General features: G+C 41.0%; 1 protein-coding gene across 2 annotated transcripts in view; it reads right to left on the reverse strand.

Annotated features, from left to right (window-relative positions):
* Positions 1–604: 604 nt before the first annotated feature.
* LOC101857866 (insulin-like growth factor-binding protein 2) overlaps positions 605–16,788 on the reverse strand; it is a 63,038-nt gene continuing 46,854 nt past the window's right edge. For both annotated transcript variants that reach the window (XM_013080203.2, XM_005094228.3), the window contains one exon: positions 605–1,887. In XM_013080203.2, the coding sequence (XP_012935657.1) occupies positions 1,800–1,887 (88 nt within the window). In that variant the 3' untranslated portion in view covers positions 605–1,799. The remainder of the gene's footprint in view (positions 1,888–16,788) is intronic.

The raw sequence follows: 16,788 nt of genomic DNA on the forward strand, positions 1-16,788 counted from the left end.
CCGACAGACAGACAGACAGACAGACAGACAGACAGACAGACAGACAGACAGACAGACAGACAGACAGACAGACAGACAGACAGACAGACAGACAGATTGACAGACAGACAGGCAGGCAGGCAGGCAGGCAGGCAGGCAGGCAGGCAGACAAAAAGGGAGACATCTATGCATGGTAAAATACAAACTATATCACAAATCTTTGAAGGAACATATCTATTCCTTCCACCTAAGAGGAAGTCAATGGAAGTCGCAATAAAGAAATACATAAACATAATAGTTATTATGTACAGGCAAAAGACAAAATTTAGCAAGGTTGTGGTACATTTAGTCTATAACTTGATATGTCACTGCAAAAGAGTCGCGGCATTAGATTTGTGCTCACTTAACCATCTCTTAACGATATTGATTTTCTTTAAACGAATGGTTGTATTATAGTCCGCTCTAAAACCTTGGCAGTGAGTCTTTGTAGGATTCCTCAAACCCTGGAAAACGCTTGATCCCTGAATAAGTATAAACCAGGATTTAGATTATCCATAACACGGAATTACAGTCTCAATTCCTTTCCCCCTATTCTAAATCTGTTGTCTTCCCATTCGTCTTATAATTTGCCGTTAAAAAAGTAAATTTATGCCACACAATATACTAACGTTGCTCGTGCGAATTATTCATTGAGTACAATAAGTCATTGCCTTCAACTAGGAGGCCATGAGTAATCTCACAGTTGGAAGAAAAGAAACGAGTCTGAGCAAGAAAAACGTCAACCTGAAATGTGTATGAATTTATAAATCACGTAGACCTACAAAAAGGTTGGCACATCTACTGAAGCCACCAAGGGAATATTGCTTTGAGACATGCCGAACGAGTATCTAGATTTGCTCTGCATCCATGTTGGGATTGTTTGTGTGTTCTGTCTGCGGTAAAAACGCTGGCCATGAAGGTGACTTTGCGAACAACGGCCTGTTAGCTTTTCAAATCTCCTTGAATTTCACCTGCATGGTCCAAAGGTGTTGTTTATTACATGGTGGAACGCTACTTTGAGTGACAACAAACTGTGATGCAAGCACGGACCAATGTGCTGGGAGAAGGGGGGGGGGGTCAGAACGCTAGAAAAATGTTTTAATTTTCCTGAATTGAGTCACTTCTCTTGTCGGATAATAGTCTATATGAAGAGAGATCCCGAACCTCATACAGATTTAGAGTAAGCAAAGAAAGTTCTTTAGGCATTCAGTCGAAATACATGACAAAAAAGTTCCCCTCGTTGAGATGAAAAAAAATGTAGTCAGAACGATCATAATATCTTCTAAGTGCACTGTGTCCAGCTTATTAAGCTTCTGAAATCTAAAGTTATCTAACTAGAACCATTGCTTTACACTATACGTTTATTTCCCTCAGTACATGAACACATCATTTTATATAACACGAACACAAATTGAAAAAAGCATTATCTGTACACAGTGGCACAGCCATACAACACCCGTCAAAATACACGCACCTTTTTAAAAGACACGTGTAGGTTCTTGTATCGACAACGAAAAGAACCAATAAGACAAAAGAGAATGACAGCTTGCACTTCTCATCTGTAAGAATAATATATCCTTTGAAATAAAAGCAACAAATAACAGCCATTCCGTTTTTTTTCAATAACGAAAACAGCCTAATAGTACAACAGAACAACTCCCGTATTAAAAAACTCCGACCGCCACACCATGACAAGCAAGAGTGGACAGTACACTTTGTTCCTTTGGTCAGCCAGCCTTCAATATACCTACGGACCAGCACTCGCTCCAACTTGCCGAATATCACAGTTTGTTGCTCGATCTTCTCGCGGCTGCCCGCTCACGGACAGTCTGGGACTTTGCAGACAAATTTTCCCTTGTCTTCACTTTTCTGTAGACAAAAAAAAAAGACAGAAACGTGAGAAATTCTACAAAATCGTAGTTTAAAAATAATGTTCTTCTTTTGGAGGCGTAAGGTAATGACTCTAATTAGATTTTTCTAATTTCACAGACTTTTATAACCCTACAGTATATATTATAGCTTATTATTTGTTTGTTTTGTTTTTGTAAAGTGTTTTACGGTGCTCGCAACTGCATAAGGTCATATGAGCGCGCGGGACACACCTAATATTTTCAGTTGATAAGAAATTATTTTGAATTTTGCCCGGGTGGCGGCCGAAGCCTACTCTTATCGATTTTAGACCACCATGGGATCTTTAACGAGCGCAACTTGCACACGGGCCCTCCGAGATTTTTTGCCCTTGTCCGAGAAGGCTAGGTGTAGATCTTTCCTACCAGAAGATCAGGGGTGTGGCAGAAAGGCAGCAGTAAGGAGGAGCCAAGGAGTAGCAGTAGAAAGGCTGCAGAAAGAGTCAGGAGCCCAGAGGAGGGGGCAAAGGAGGTGAGGAGGTGGGGGCAGAAAGTGGAAATGAAAGCAGACAAAAAAATATTGCTAAAGAGCAGGAAAGAAGGTGAAAGGAGACAATTTTAGAGAAGAAAATGTTTCGGTCGCTACCCGGATTCGAACCTGGGACCTTTTGAATGAGAGGCCAACACCTTAACCTCTAGGTCACGAGAGCCCCCATTATGGTTTATTTCAGAGTCGCACGAGTACGAGGGCAGTTCTCGGCCCTGTTCCAGGCGCATCATTTGCTAAGTTACCACCAGGTTGGGATGTGGCGCATGCTTCTTGAACGGTCCTTGATTGTTCGGAAGTAGTGTTAAACCCATACCAGTGACTAAAGTGAAGGAAGAGGACTACGACGCATCGAAGTGAATGCCCCACACATAGAATCAGATGTATCCGATGCCAAACGTCCAGCAAAAATAAAAAAGAACGAATTGTAATAGCTAAACACAGTTTCAATAAAATGATTCCAATTCTGAAAAATAGAAACACCTCAGTGACTACCCAAAATAAGACTTTTAAGAGGGTAGTTAAAACAATGTAGAAGAGACAAAGGTACTCTCTGAGACATTTGAATCGACATAAAGGCCTTGACCATGTTGCTCTCACTGGGGGGAAAAAATTTACAAAATAAGGCAAACGAGACACGGGGGAGAGCGAGAGCAACTTATTTAGAGAACCTGAACTAAAAACATAGGCATTTTGAAAGTAACGAAGCAAAGAAATGAAGGCGGGCAATGATTACCGATATCTGTTTCAGATTCTGGCACGTCATGATAACAATGAATCAGAGGTCCGGAGTTCATTTGTGTTTCTCCACCTGTGCCCTTAGGGATCGAGTTAATTCTAAATAAAATTTGACCAGTAACACCAAGTAGGATCGACTTGCGGCTTTTAGATGTGAGGTTTTAGGGGCGTGCTAGTGAATCTTCATCATAATAATACATGAATAATATGTATTTTCAGTTGTTTCAAATCCTCAAAATTTGCAGCGATGCTCATTTCGGAATTCCAGCTGAAAATACGAAAACTGTCTTGGGTAAAAATTTAAAAGAAGAAGGAGGTGGGGAGCTCAACTCAACTCTGCCATTTCACGCCAACTAGTTTGCGTCAAAGGAATTAAGATAGCTAATTTGCCAATCTATTTTCCTAAGCTGGCTTACAAAACACATAATTTTTATCATTTATTTGTGTCATTTCGTCAGAGCCGGTTTTAGCTCAATGGTTGTGAAAATGAGGTCTAGAAAAGGAAAAGCGGCAGGAAATAAACGGGATAGGGCTTCATCAAAATGAAAACCCTTTAGTTCTATTGTGACTCAGAAATTAACTTCCGGGAGGACCTAGTGTTATTTCTTTTCTGCGCTGTTTCTTCTTTTCAGAAACACAAAGCTACACACACCTAATAAAGCAAGAGCAGTACCGTACCTCTCACAGCATTCGAAGTAGTTGCCAACATTACAGGGACATGATAGCCGGCCAAGGCGCTGGTAATCTTGCTTAGATTCACATTCTATCTGGAATTTTGTTTGTTTATAACATAACCGTTTGGGTAGTTGATTTTTGTGGTGTTATTCCTAGCTTTGTTTCAGTGATGCGTGCAAATTGATACACGGACATTTTGAAACAACATCTTCCTGTACATTTTCTGATGTGTCAGAACACTGAATTTTGGCTGCCATCATCTACTGAAAATATCTTTACCTAATTCGTTTGCGCTTACAAAAGCTGCGGTATGCACTACAGACCAAAAGAATCTATTTAAAAACGAATTGATCAAATAAAAAATGACTAATTGTGTGTTGCCTTATAACTGATATGCTCACAACAATACGTGAGTGGAAAATCGACTTTCATCTATTGTTGTTGTGATTGGTTGAGTTATTTTTAAAATGTATTTTTCTAGTCGTAATTAATTATGGTCCATATGTGTAAAACGGGGGTTGGATTCTTTTTTTCTTTTTTGCTCTGGGGGTGACAGAGAAAGCAAAAGAGAGAAAGAGAGGGGGAGACAGACAGACAGACAGACAGACAGACAGACAGACAGACAGACAGACAGAAAGACAGACAGAGAATTTTGAATTTACTGTTTTTCTTTTTCTGGGGTTAAGTTGTCGATTTCTTCACGGATAAGTGCCAACATTCTCCATGTTTATAGAGGGAAGTGGCAAGCGATGTCTCTCGAGGTAATGAAGCGATTCCATTTTGTAAACTCGCCCAGAGAGCACTGAGCACACGCGTAACTATCTACCGCCAAGCGACATTCTCTACGCTTTTTCGAACTGTTTCCCCCATTTTAAGAGCTTATTTTGAGTTCGTTTTATTTTGTTTATCCTCGCGCTAATTATCAAAGTATGTTCGTCCATGCTCATTAACTTTCACCTTTAAGAACTCTGTCTAATTTAACGTACATGTGTGAGCTAAAAGGGGGGGGGGGAGTGTCTTCACTTCTGAAAAATACGCAATTTGTGGTCTCCAAAATGTTCCCCTCACCCCGGTGTGTGCCCCACCTGTGCTGCACCTTTCAAGGCCTAAAAAAATCTCTTCACACCTGTTTCGATTAACTGTTCTATCGTTAGATAATTGTTCACCAGCTTGAGGTTATTTTTATATTGTTTACTTTATTTTTGGGGTTGGGTTTTTTAAAATACTTTTTTGGGTCTTGCTTCATTTTGTATTTGTTCTTTATGTTAACGGTACCTCTTTCTTGTTGTCGGGACACGGGCTTGTAAGATTAAGATACGAAATAGTTTCGTTGAGATACATCTAACGCCCCCCCCCCCTCATTTGACTCCGAAGCTGGTACATCATCCACTCTTGTACCCTAATGGAACCTCCTCCTTTGTGGTCGACACTGAATGAAATTTGCAAAGATAAACTGAATAGGTGACAACTGAGCTCCAGCTCTGGCATTACGAAGAATTATTACTCCTTTTTTTTTTATATTATGAGTAAACTTATCAATGCCATGCGGTTTTTTCGATTAGACTGCAGAAGAGAGAGAGAGAGAAAGAGAGAGAGAGAGAGAGAGAGAGAGAGAGAGAGAGAGAGAGAGAGAGAGAGAGAGAGATCTGATTCCCAGGGCACTTTGTTTAGAAATCAATTAGCTAAAAATTGAGTAAAGGCGCTTGGAAAGAAAGGATTTGGAGTCTCAAAAAAAAGATTTCTGCCCTGCACTCTTCCTCATGCTTGAAAAAAAAAATTGAACCAAACTGATCGAAGGACAAATGAATGATGGAAGGATGGATGGATGGATGGATGGATGGATGGATGGATGGATGGATGGATGGATGGATGGATGGATGGATCATTTGAATGCTAATTCAAAACGATCATGAGGCAATAACCACGAGGAGAGGGCGATATTTTAAATGATTTGCGTTCCCGTCACTTCATGGGGAACCTGGCCTTGTTTGTGCAAAGATAACGTCGGATATTCTATCGGTAAGATCAACAGGCTCAACCACAGCACCAATGGTCGTGTCGTCCGCACCTCTCTAAGTTTCACAACCGCAAGTTTTCCGTAGACAATCTGTGTAAATCTACAGTAGCTTCCCTTGTCTCATATGTGGTATCATTAAAATTGGCATCAGCCAAACAATGTATAATATAATATAGCCATAGATCGTGCTCTTATACGTTTAAGACAGGCGGTCTCTGATCCACTGCTGGGAACACTTTCCAATATGCTATTGTTTTTATTAGAGAAATGTGTTGTTTTGTTGGAGTTTTTTAAAATAGAATTACCAAAAGCATCATAGTTAGGAAAACAACCAACCCTTTGAGAATCGCTTTGACCTACCAGGAGAACTTAACGAATAGAACGTGCTACACCCATGATTCCATAGGGCAATTATTACAGAGTGTTTTTATCATACAAGGCAACGTCACCTCCAGAGAAGAACCCATTGATGAATTTGAGGTGAAGGTCGCCGGTTCGGGTTCAAGAACGGATGCATCTTCACCTATGCCTTCATCGGAATGTATTTCCCCTTTCTGCTGTGACATGCTCTCTAGAATAACATGGGAGGAATTCCCATCCACTCTCGCCCCTATGGCAATACTAAATTACTAACAGACAGTACTGGAAAGATCAGGAGTTCACGCACACCAGTTTCAATGCCCATACGACGCAAATGGAATCCTTTCTCCTGTAATAAAATAGGCGGCGGATCATGAATAAAAAAGTTCACTAGAGCCTGGAAGGAAGGGCAAAAAGTCAATTTCTGTTTAAATATAAAAGTCTCTGCATGACGTACATGACGTCCGCAGAACCTGAAACAAAACAGCATAAGACAGCAGCCAAATGAAAGTCACGGATAGTCTCCGTATGAAAGATAAAAAAAAGACGGACAGAGAAAGAGAGACAGAGGGAGAGACACACAGAGAGACACACACAGACACACACACACACAGAGAGAGAGAGAGAGAGAGAGAGAGAGAGAGAGAGAGAGGGGGGGGGGAGCGGATGGGAAGGGAGAAAATGAAAGTAGGGGAAGATAGCAGCAAAGGAATACATGAAAAAGCAAGAGAAACGCGTAACAATCTAAAGCACAGGAAAACACTAATCATTCCCTTTTACCTGCTACAGCCGGCTTTGTCCATCCTGCATTGTTATAACGAGCGACCTTTTCCATCATTACAGGACCGTAAAATATAGTCTAATAAAGAACTAACACTATTGTCATTTGTGGCAGAGCATTACGGTCACAAAGCTCATGCGTGCTAAACGATTAGTCAAAGTGCAATGACAAAAACAAAGGGAAGAGAGAAGATTGCTTGATTTTGTTTCAACATGGCTGGAACAAAAGTCAAAGAACGCTCGTAATAACGTCCTCACCAACCCCCAACCCCAACCCCAACCCCCATATATCTCTCTCTCTCTCTCTCTTTCTCTCTCTCTTTCTCTCTCTCTCTTTCTCTCTCTCTTTCTCTCTCTCTCTCTCTCTCTCTCTCTCTCTCTCTCTCTCTCTATCTATCTATCTATCTATCTATCTATCTATCTATCTATCTATCTATCTATCTACCTATCACTTCTCATTCTCACTCTTTTTCACTTGCTCTCCCACTCCCTTCCTCAAACACACACATTAAGAATTATCTCGTGAATACGCACACAAACTTACTTAATTTCAAAGTCTAAGAAGTGAGTACTGAACTACCCAGTTAAACATTTCCGTGTGTCTGTGTGACAAGGTGGTTCAATTCTTCTTCTACCTCTAAGTTCACCCTTTTCGCTAAATCGCTGGTGGGACTGGCAGTCTTTAAAGACACTCATGTTTCTTTTGAGATGTAAGTGAGACCTTGAGCTAAAGACCAAAGTAAAACAGGACCATGTAGGTACTCTTGTCACGTACGTTTCAGTGTTTGCCCTCGGTATATATAAAACTACAGATGTATCCAAATCCCGGTGACAAAGCGTGCCCAATCCAATGAGAGAAACCTAAAGAGTAACAGTATAGAAATAGTGAAAGCTTCACGTTAAAATGCGTGAGCCCCCGCCCGGTAGGCTTACAAAAGGGTGGACCAAAATAAAAAGGAGGGGGGGGGGTGGGTCTTTGGAGTAGGTCCTAGTGCAAACCAAGAGAAAACACAACCTCTCTTATGTCGAGAAGCATGTGTATATAAAATCTCATCATAAGCAGACGAAATACTATTTTGGTGAATTTTCTGTCTTTTCTCCCATTCTTATTCTCTGTTCTTTAGTCTGAGAGAATAAAAAGCGTTTGAAATTATCTTTTTAGCACCAAGCAAATTATGCCCAATGGATGGCGTTTATTGAGTAAAAGAAACTTGATTTTGTTCTATGTGTATGAGTGTACTTGTACTCGTGAACGATGGAAAAAGTGGTCGTGCGGACAATGACTCACTTGTCATGCATGCCCAAATATTTGAGCCGATTCTCCAACATCTAAAAAGCAGGTGCAATATGCTGTCCAATTTGGAAAGGAATGAACAGAAACCAGCTGTTTCATCGTCTGAATTGGCGGTTCTTTATCTTCAGTCAAAGCACCGAGTGGAAATTCAAAAACTTGATCACTGATGCTTCGATTAGGTTTTTCTCTAAGCGTAAACGTTATGCCGTTTGATAAAGAGTACAGTGAAAATGTGACCGTCATAACTTTCGGCATTGCCATAGCTACAAAGCAGAATATAGCTGAGAGCCCTTTGCAATTTCTTTATGATCATAAGGTAGACAACAAAAGTATGCATACCAAGAGCTCCAACTTTCCGCACCAGCAGTATTTTAGGGAGTGACCAAACGCAGAAAAGGAGTTGTGGGCATGCGAAATGAAACTCTGTAGTGCAAATTCTGCACATGTTATTTCATTGATCATTATCATCATCATCATCAGCAGCAGCAGCAGCAGCAGCAGCAGTAGCAGCAGCAGCAGCAGCAGCAGCAGCAGTAGCAGCAGCAGCAGCAGCAGCAGCAGCAGCAGCAGCAGCAGCAGCAGCAGCAGCAGCAGCAGCAGCAGCAGCAATATTACGGTTTTACTCTAGCCACCAACACGATTTTGTCTTATACCTGCCTCTCATAAGTGACAAAGAACAAATGTGGAAACAGAGAGGAGAAACCTACGAACTCCTTAACCTCATCACTGAAGGGAAACAAATCAGGCTCAATTCTGAGCATTGTATAACATTAACAAACATCTATTTAAAAATACATGACACACTATTCTTTCAACCCACAAAAAGACGGAGGTCCATCAAAGAACCAACCCTTTATTTCTTCACTTTCAAATTCCTGGTTTTACAATGATCTTCCCCTACCTTCAGTTTTGCTCTGCAAGCAAGTGACTGTTCCATCCTGGCCGTGGACATAACGTTCGTGTAATTATATTCTGTTCTGTCTTCTGAATGAATTACATAGCTAAATACAACGTTTGTCTCACCATCCCCCCACCCTTTCACTGGACACTGTCTTTTTCTGATAGTTTTCAAAGATTGGGGTTTGAAAGGTGGAGCCAAGGTGTTAAACGGACCCCTCGTTTCCTGGGGTAAATGTTGTCTATGTTTAAGAGCTTGAGCCTGTTTTGTGATATGACCTTAAAGTCTCTGCCAAGGGGAAAGACATGTTGAAAATAAAATTAGTGTTTGTGTCAACGAAAAAAAATAATTCGTCACATCTATGACGTCACTGTGCTTGTAAATTGCCTTTGGTACTATCTGCTTGCCGTACACCCCTGCCGTCACGTAATTTTCGCTTTAATTCTTTTGGGAAGATAAAGAATCATCGTAAGAGAAAGGACATCTTTTACTTCTAAGTGACGTTTTCAAATTTTTTTCTCGTGCGACATCTCTGTTAATGTAACTTTGATTACAAGAGCTCTCACTCCTGAAGAACATCTCCAGGCGAACCTAAAGTATACTGTTTATCTTCGGATGCGATTTTTAAATTAGTGTTTTACATTAGAAAGCAAACATCCTTTCTGCTTGTCTTTTCTCTCCGCAGATATCAAAGACATTTCTACAAGTAGCCTCTGGCATTGATGAGACCTTTCACAGCAATCACGCCCAAAGTTGATGGGAGAACGCTGAACTCGACCCAAGAAACAAGTAAATGTGGCTTTTATCCATGAGTCAACAACTGGGTGTGTTTAATCAATTAAAACAAAATTGTTTTCTTTTATAGGGCTGCCTAACATCACATTTCACTTCAAAGGAAACGAGACAGTATTCAGTATAACATGATTGTCAATACAGTTGTGCTCAATATTAAGCGATAATCTCTCTCTCTCTCTCTCTCTCTCTCTCTCTCTCTCTCTCTCTCTCTCTCTTTCTTTCTCTCTCTCTCTCTCTCTTCTCTTCTCTCTCTCTCTCTCTCTCTCTCTCTCACACACACACACACACACACACACACACACACACACTTTCGCACATACTTACACACACGCTAAATTAGCCACGCTCTTTTTTCCGCGCACGTCCACGTGTATGGGTGTGTGTGTGTGTGCGAATGTGCGTGAATGCGTATGTGTACGTGTACGTGGGTGTACGTGTGATTGTGAGTCAACAAAGTTAAGTGTGATTATAATATAATGCTTCCATCTTAATATTATGATTCCCAATAGTAATATCTCGAAATCTATCTCCAAAGTCTTCATTAATTAAGAAAGACAAATAATTTCACTGCTTTTTGCACTGAGCTACGCTAGTGAAGAAATCGAAAAACCCAAGACGTCGGCTGATTTCTCACAACAAGAATGGCAACAGACATCAAAAGTCAGCCACTACTGAACCCTAAAAGTGTTTCAATTATTTCCCAACTCTTCGCGAACCGCCGGCGAGTAGTAAACAGAGCCGTCCCGTTTCAGACATTGGTCTGTTCCCCCGCGGGGCAGACCAGGTCGTTTACAGAGCTGGCCCTGAAATAGCCCCCGGGTCAAAGCCTCCACTCTATAGGTCACGTGCTTTTTCGCCCTACCTGAATTGACTCACTGGATGTTATTCCTTGGGGCCCTCACTGCGGCTACCCGGCGAGCACGCCAGCGGGGCGGAGCGGCAAGAAAAATGTCTCAGGAGTTAGCTAAACATGACACAATAGCGCGATCTTCACGGTTTGTACAAGTGCTGGAGTCTGCGCTAACAAACAGTTGGGGCTTTGGCTTGGTCTGATATCTCACGGTTAAGAGCAAGAATTCAAACGAAAATATTAGACCCCAGTTGCTCTAATCACAGCCTTTCCCGGTACCCTCCAACCACGCAGATAAGCACAATTCAGGGAGCGAGCCAGGTATTATTCTATCCGGAAAGAGAACTATCCAAACGGCAAGACCATTTACTTTTTTAAACTCCAGGAAAGCGAGATCGCACGCAACTGTATAAACAAACTCCTCTAAAACTCGTTAATGCTTTTCAAATCTGTAACATGTTATCGCTTTGTATCCGGCTTTCTGTCTTTCGTAAAAGAGCGCGTTTACAAATTTCAACGCAAAAGTGTTGAGCTTCACACTCAAGAGTGAGCAATAATATTGCTTATCATAACTGTCTTGAATAGAAACACTTTCTCAGATGAAAGGCTTGTTTACTTTTCCCCTTTGGAATCGTTCTGAAAACACTTCTACGCTCCTTCAGAATATATGTGTACTACTTTCAGAGCTGAAGTTAAGAGGAGGAGCAACTCAGTTAATTATGGCTAACTGGGAACATGATATTGCTTTTTCCCAGCATTGCTTCTACAACTTTCGTTGGTACTTTTTTTTAGCAGACACCTGTCAAGCTAGACACATATAACGAGCAATGATATTATGATCCTATCTCCTGACTCACACGGGCCATAAACTATTCTTTACATATCAAATTATTCTGTGATGGCCCCCAAGTGTTGTAGTCACAAGTAAAAGGTTACCTATCTTCATATGACACGACTCTACTTTCTTTGGCGATACTGACGCCAGAAATGTCTTCTTAAAGAGTGACTGTCGTTTGAGAAGTTGCTTCCTGATATACTTTCATTAGGTGGGGTGTTTATTTGATGTTGGGTTGTTTTTTTCTTGTCAATCTGCAGTTATATAGTGTAAACCTTTGTGTGTATGTTTACTTTTGATTGATTTTTTTGTCGATGTTTCTTTGATAGTTTTGGGTTATCTGAAAGTTTTGGGTTCTTTTGTATAGAAAACAAATACTACAAACAAAAAAGGTTCACTTTCTTCTATCAAATTCTACTAGACACTGACTGTGAAAATGGAATAAATTTGTCTTTAGAGCTCTTTCCGTTCGTCAGACTCTTTCCTCATTTTCAAATTGATGTCCCTAATCCTGTTGTTTACTTTTTCTTGAAAGAAAAACCTTCTATACTAGAAATGAAAGAAAAAAACAATTTCCCCATAGCATATATATCGTAATCAGCAAAATGTGTATCAGAACGGCAATTTCCAAATACAAATAATAAAGGCTTTAGAAATGAGCGAAGTCCGCATGTACAGATGGTGCACAATCTGTAAGAATAGGATTCTCAAACACACTTGCGGATTATTTACTGAAGCCTATTGTCTTTTTTATTCCTTTTTTTCTTTCTTTCTTTCTTTCTTTCTTTCTTTCTTTCTCCAGACCTTCATACGTCATACAAAAAGGCTAATCCTCCTTAAAATGAACGATGTGTTTTTTGTATTGCGTTATCTTACAGAAAAAACAAATACGAGATGGAAGATTACTGCGGAATAACCTAACAAATATCTCCACTCCTCTTGGTGGGCAATTTGTTAAGTCATCACGGGTATTCTAGACGGACTGTAATCTTCCCGTGGGCTCATCTTAAACGGGAATCTCGTCGGTGAGTCGAAGATATCTAGACAGAAAATTTGGAACGAATGGGGCTGACGGAGATAGGGAGATCGTCTTGCGACACTTGTGGGTCATGAAAGCCAACATCAAGCCATCCATTGCTCTTAGCTAAGAGTACTACCGATTAGGAGAATGAGTGAATCAGTGTCAGAAGGTTTTAGTCAGTCACACGGTGTAAACCGTAGCAGCCTTACTTGTGCAAGATCGCAACACTTAGATCAATCTCTTTACCACACCGATGACCCGTTAAGCTTGGCGCTTTAGAAAACCTGACCAATAAACTTTCACAAAGACTTTGTCGTTGTAAAGATAGCTCACATGTGCTGTACCAGCAAGAACTATCCTGCTTGATTATTTTGAAACGTCACTTCCTAATCACGTAATGGATAGTGTTAATATATTGTTGAATGATAGCCTGCGTGCAAAATTACGAAAGGTACATTTAGTTAGGAAAGCATAGTATAATTGTTATGTGTTTACTCATTTGAAATAATTATCTCCTGATAGTAACACCATAATCGCCTCAAAAGTTAAACTGCATCTTCTCATTAATAAATGGTTTGCCTGCCAGCAAACAATCCAAGCAAAATGCATTGGAAAACAAATACTACAAACAAAAAAGGTTCACTTTCTTCTATCAAATTCTACTAGACACTGACTGTGAAAATGGAATAAATTTGTCTTTAGAGCTCTTTCCGTTCGTCAGACTCTTTCCTCATTTTCAAATTGATGTCCCTAATCCTGTTGTTTACTTTTTCTTGAAAGAAAAACCTTCTATACTAGAAATGAAAGAAAAAAACATTCTATTCTTACGATGGAGGACGATTGCCATTTGATGAATTTGCGAAGAAATATACTCTGAGATGTACATGTACTTTGAGGAGAGAACGTCGCACGGAAAGAAACAGAAAAGTGGGAGTGGGGTAGAGAAAGACAGACAAGCAGACATAACTACAGATAAGCGACAGCTGGAATTCTTGAGAAATATTTAAAACTTTCTTTTGAACTTTACACCCACACTTTATTCTTTGACGACCGCCTTCTAAATAGGACAAGTTGTCAAGAATGGACAGTCTACACACATTGGAAGGGGAAGGAAGGGGAACATTAATACGTTTACAGCATTATCAGTCTGAGGAAGAAATCTCACAATATACAGATATCCCCCCCCCCCCCTCCCCTTGAGCAAATCAGAAACGAAAAAACAAAAACCAGATTCTACCCAATTTACCCCTCTCCTGTTTTTAAACATCAATTTAAATCGCTCCAGAGCTGTATAAAATTGAAACTGGATTTCCGTACGGAATCTCTTTTTCGATTACTTGCTCTCCCCCCCCCCCCCCCCCCCCCCCCCCCCAAGCCGATACAGAAGGGTACGAATTATGTAGCGTCAACATCTTCTAAAAAACGGTTGATCATGGCATTTTTGGAATGCAGTAATACAAACTTACATTGATCTGATAATGCTTGGACAAACTGGGGGAAGGTGGGTGAAAAGGTTGGAGGAGGGGGGGGGGGGGGTGTACAGAGACATCTTCTTAAAGTTAAAGTGCCAAAAATAGGTTCAACACCGTTTCTTTCCATTTTTGTTTTGTTATGTCTTCATTCTATTTGTTTCGGATTTTATTATTACTGTTTTGTTTGTTAATTTACATAACTAACTCAAAAACATTGACACTAAAACAAAATGTGAAAAAGCAAATTTGACGCGGAAAGTTACTTTGTTAGAATTGAACTGTACTTTTAACGCTTTGGGGAGTCATTGGATTTAGTGAACAGGAGCAGGGCCTATATCTGTGGAAAAAGGATTCGTGTAGTATCAAATAGTATTGCGAGCACACGAAGCGTCTGAAACGAGGCGCATGAGGTACGCTTTCTCTCTTCGTGAAAAACTATTTACTACTACCTCGTCTGACCTTTGACCTCGTACAGGCACGCGTGGACTTCCGCTTTCCCAGTTATCGAGAACCGTATATATACAAGTTACAAACACAACAAAATTGTTCTCCAGTATAATCTGATTCTTATGTCTTGTGTCTTGCCGGAAACAATACATTTCCCTGTAATAAACAGTAAACCCCTTGCCCTAATCTGGGGAAATCTTTGCTTTTCCTTCACATTTTCGCCACATGTTTCGCCTGTGTAAGAGAAAAAGCACCCACAAAAACGCTTCCTAATCCTGGCCAATTTAAGGAGCTGCAAATTGATCGCAAAACCTGAAGTTTGCCCTCAGACTTGGCATACGGGAAGCAACTTAAAACGGTTGTCTTACCTAAAGTATGAAAATATCATCACCGGTCTTGGGTGGAGGTATAAGGGTAGATTTACACATAGCTTTTCTACTAAGATCTCTCTCTCTCTCTCTCTCTCTCTCTCTCTCTCTCTCTCTCTCTCTCTCTCTCTCTCTCTCTCTCTCTCTCTCTCCACCTCCGCTAGAACGTTTGCGCATATGTTTTCGGGGTACCAATGGTAGGGCGGCAGCGCCTGTGGGTGGCTCGTTTTCTATCAATAAAACCGCACTCCAGCAAATCGTGGAACGGGATTGTTAGTATCTCATATAAACTATGCCTGATGCAGCTAATGCCCACCATTAATTTGCACATCATTGTATGGTTGCCGAGGCGTTACCAGGCACACTGTGTGGTGTTGTGCGTTAGGTGGTATGCTTGCTTCGTTTTTATTCCCCGCCTGATAATAAAAAGAATACGTTTTTACACATTCTGACAAACATTCGCGCCTTGCTATCGTTAGAGGGAGATGTATCACCAACAAGGGATAGCTGCGCGAGGAATGCTATTGCTGGTGAAGATTGGGAAAACTGTTAATGGAGTCTCGGGTTAAAAGGGCGGTGACGGAACCTGTCGAGCTGTTTTGCCTGCATCACTCAAACAGTTCCCAAGAATGTATTGGCGTCTTCGCCGGATAGTTTTTGTTCGCGAAAAGCAACTTTGTTCCGACGCACATTATGCACGAGTTACCTCAGCGTGAGCGGTAAAAAATGTGCTCTTTTTGATCGTCCACATTTTTGTCCTCATCTTTCTTTTCTTTTTTTTTCTTTTTTTTTTTTTTTCATTTTCTGAGAGTGTAGGCTTCTTGTATGTGTACATATTCGTCGGTTAGTCTGGACTGAAATGAGGGCGGGTTTTTTGTTAGTTTTTTTTTTTTTTTGGTGGGGGGGTGGCTGTTCCTTTTTTCCTGCCATTTTCGGTCCATTGTTCATCTCATGAAATTTCAGGCAGGCTCTCTAAAGTAGGACGAAAATAACTCAAAGTGATCGGCTAATACCAATACGTGGTTAAAAGGATTAAGTTTTGTCCTATATGTATGTTTAGAAGTAGTAAACCAGCAGAAGGTAGCTGGTCAGCCGGCCAATCTGGAGAAGCTGGGCAGACGCTCTGTCTTTAAGGTGGAATCCTCAGAATGAACACCCAGATTCTTGAGGGTAATCAGAGCTTGGCCACCGGCCTCAGGGCTGGGGGCTGGTCAGTCTGATGGGGGGAGGGGGGTAGAGGTCAGGCCAGGGGGAAATGGCTCCCAAAAATTAAACATACCTGGCTTATACGCCATTTCTAGCCCAAGTTATTGCTTATTCCAGAATGCAAAACCTATGTCTCAGCACAGGTCTACATTGGGATAAAAAAGGAGGGTAAGGAGCAGGGGGGGGGGGGAGGTCGATGGGTACATGGGTGTCGAAGGTTTGGAGAAAAGGAGGAGGATACGTGTGTATGTTGATAGGGGGTAAAGGGGTGGTGTGTCTCTTTTTTCCCTTCGCAACGAATTCAAGAAAGTAAAAGGTAGACCCGCAATTTCAAACAAATTGTCATCGAAGCAATAAGTTCCTAATCTAAAGCTTTTCAGAGACAAACCACCTGGCTTTACAATGTAAAGTCAACATTGAGTAATGTTCTTCTTTAACAAGTCAAAATAGAAAAGCTTCTTTCACATGAACGTTCAAATTGATTAGCACATTGGTTTCTTCTTGTTCTGTCATTTTACCTCCCGCCCTCTCTCACTCTCTTGCTCTCATTTTCATCCTCTCTCTCTCTTTCTCTCTCTCTCTCTCTCTCTCTCTCATCCCCCCTTTCTCTCTCTCTCTCT

This window comes from Aplysia californica, unplaced genomic scaffold (assembly GCF_000002075.1).
Source record: "Aplysia californica isolate F4 #8 unplaced genomic scaffold, AplCal3.0 scaffold00078, whole genome shotgun sequence".
Classification (NCBI taxonomy): Eukaryota; Metazoa; Mollusca; class Gastropoda; order Aplysiida; family Aplysiidae; genus Aplysia; species Aplysia californica.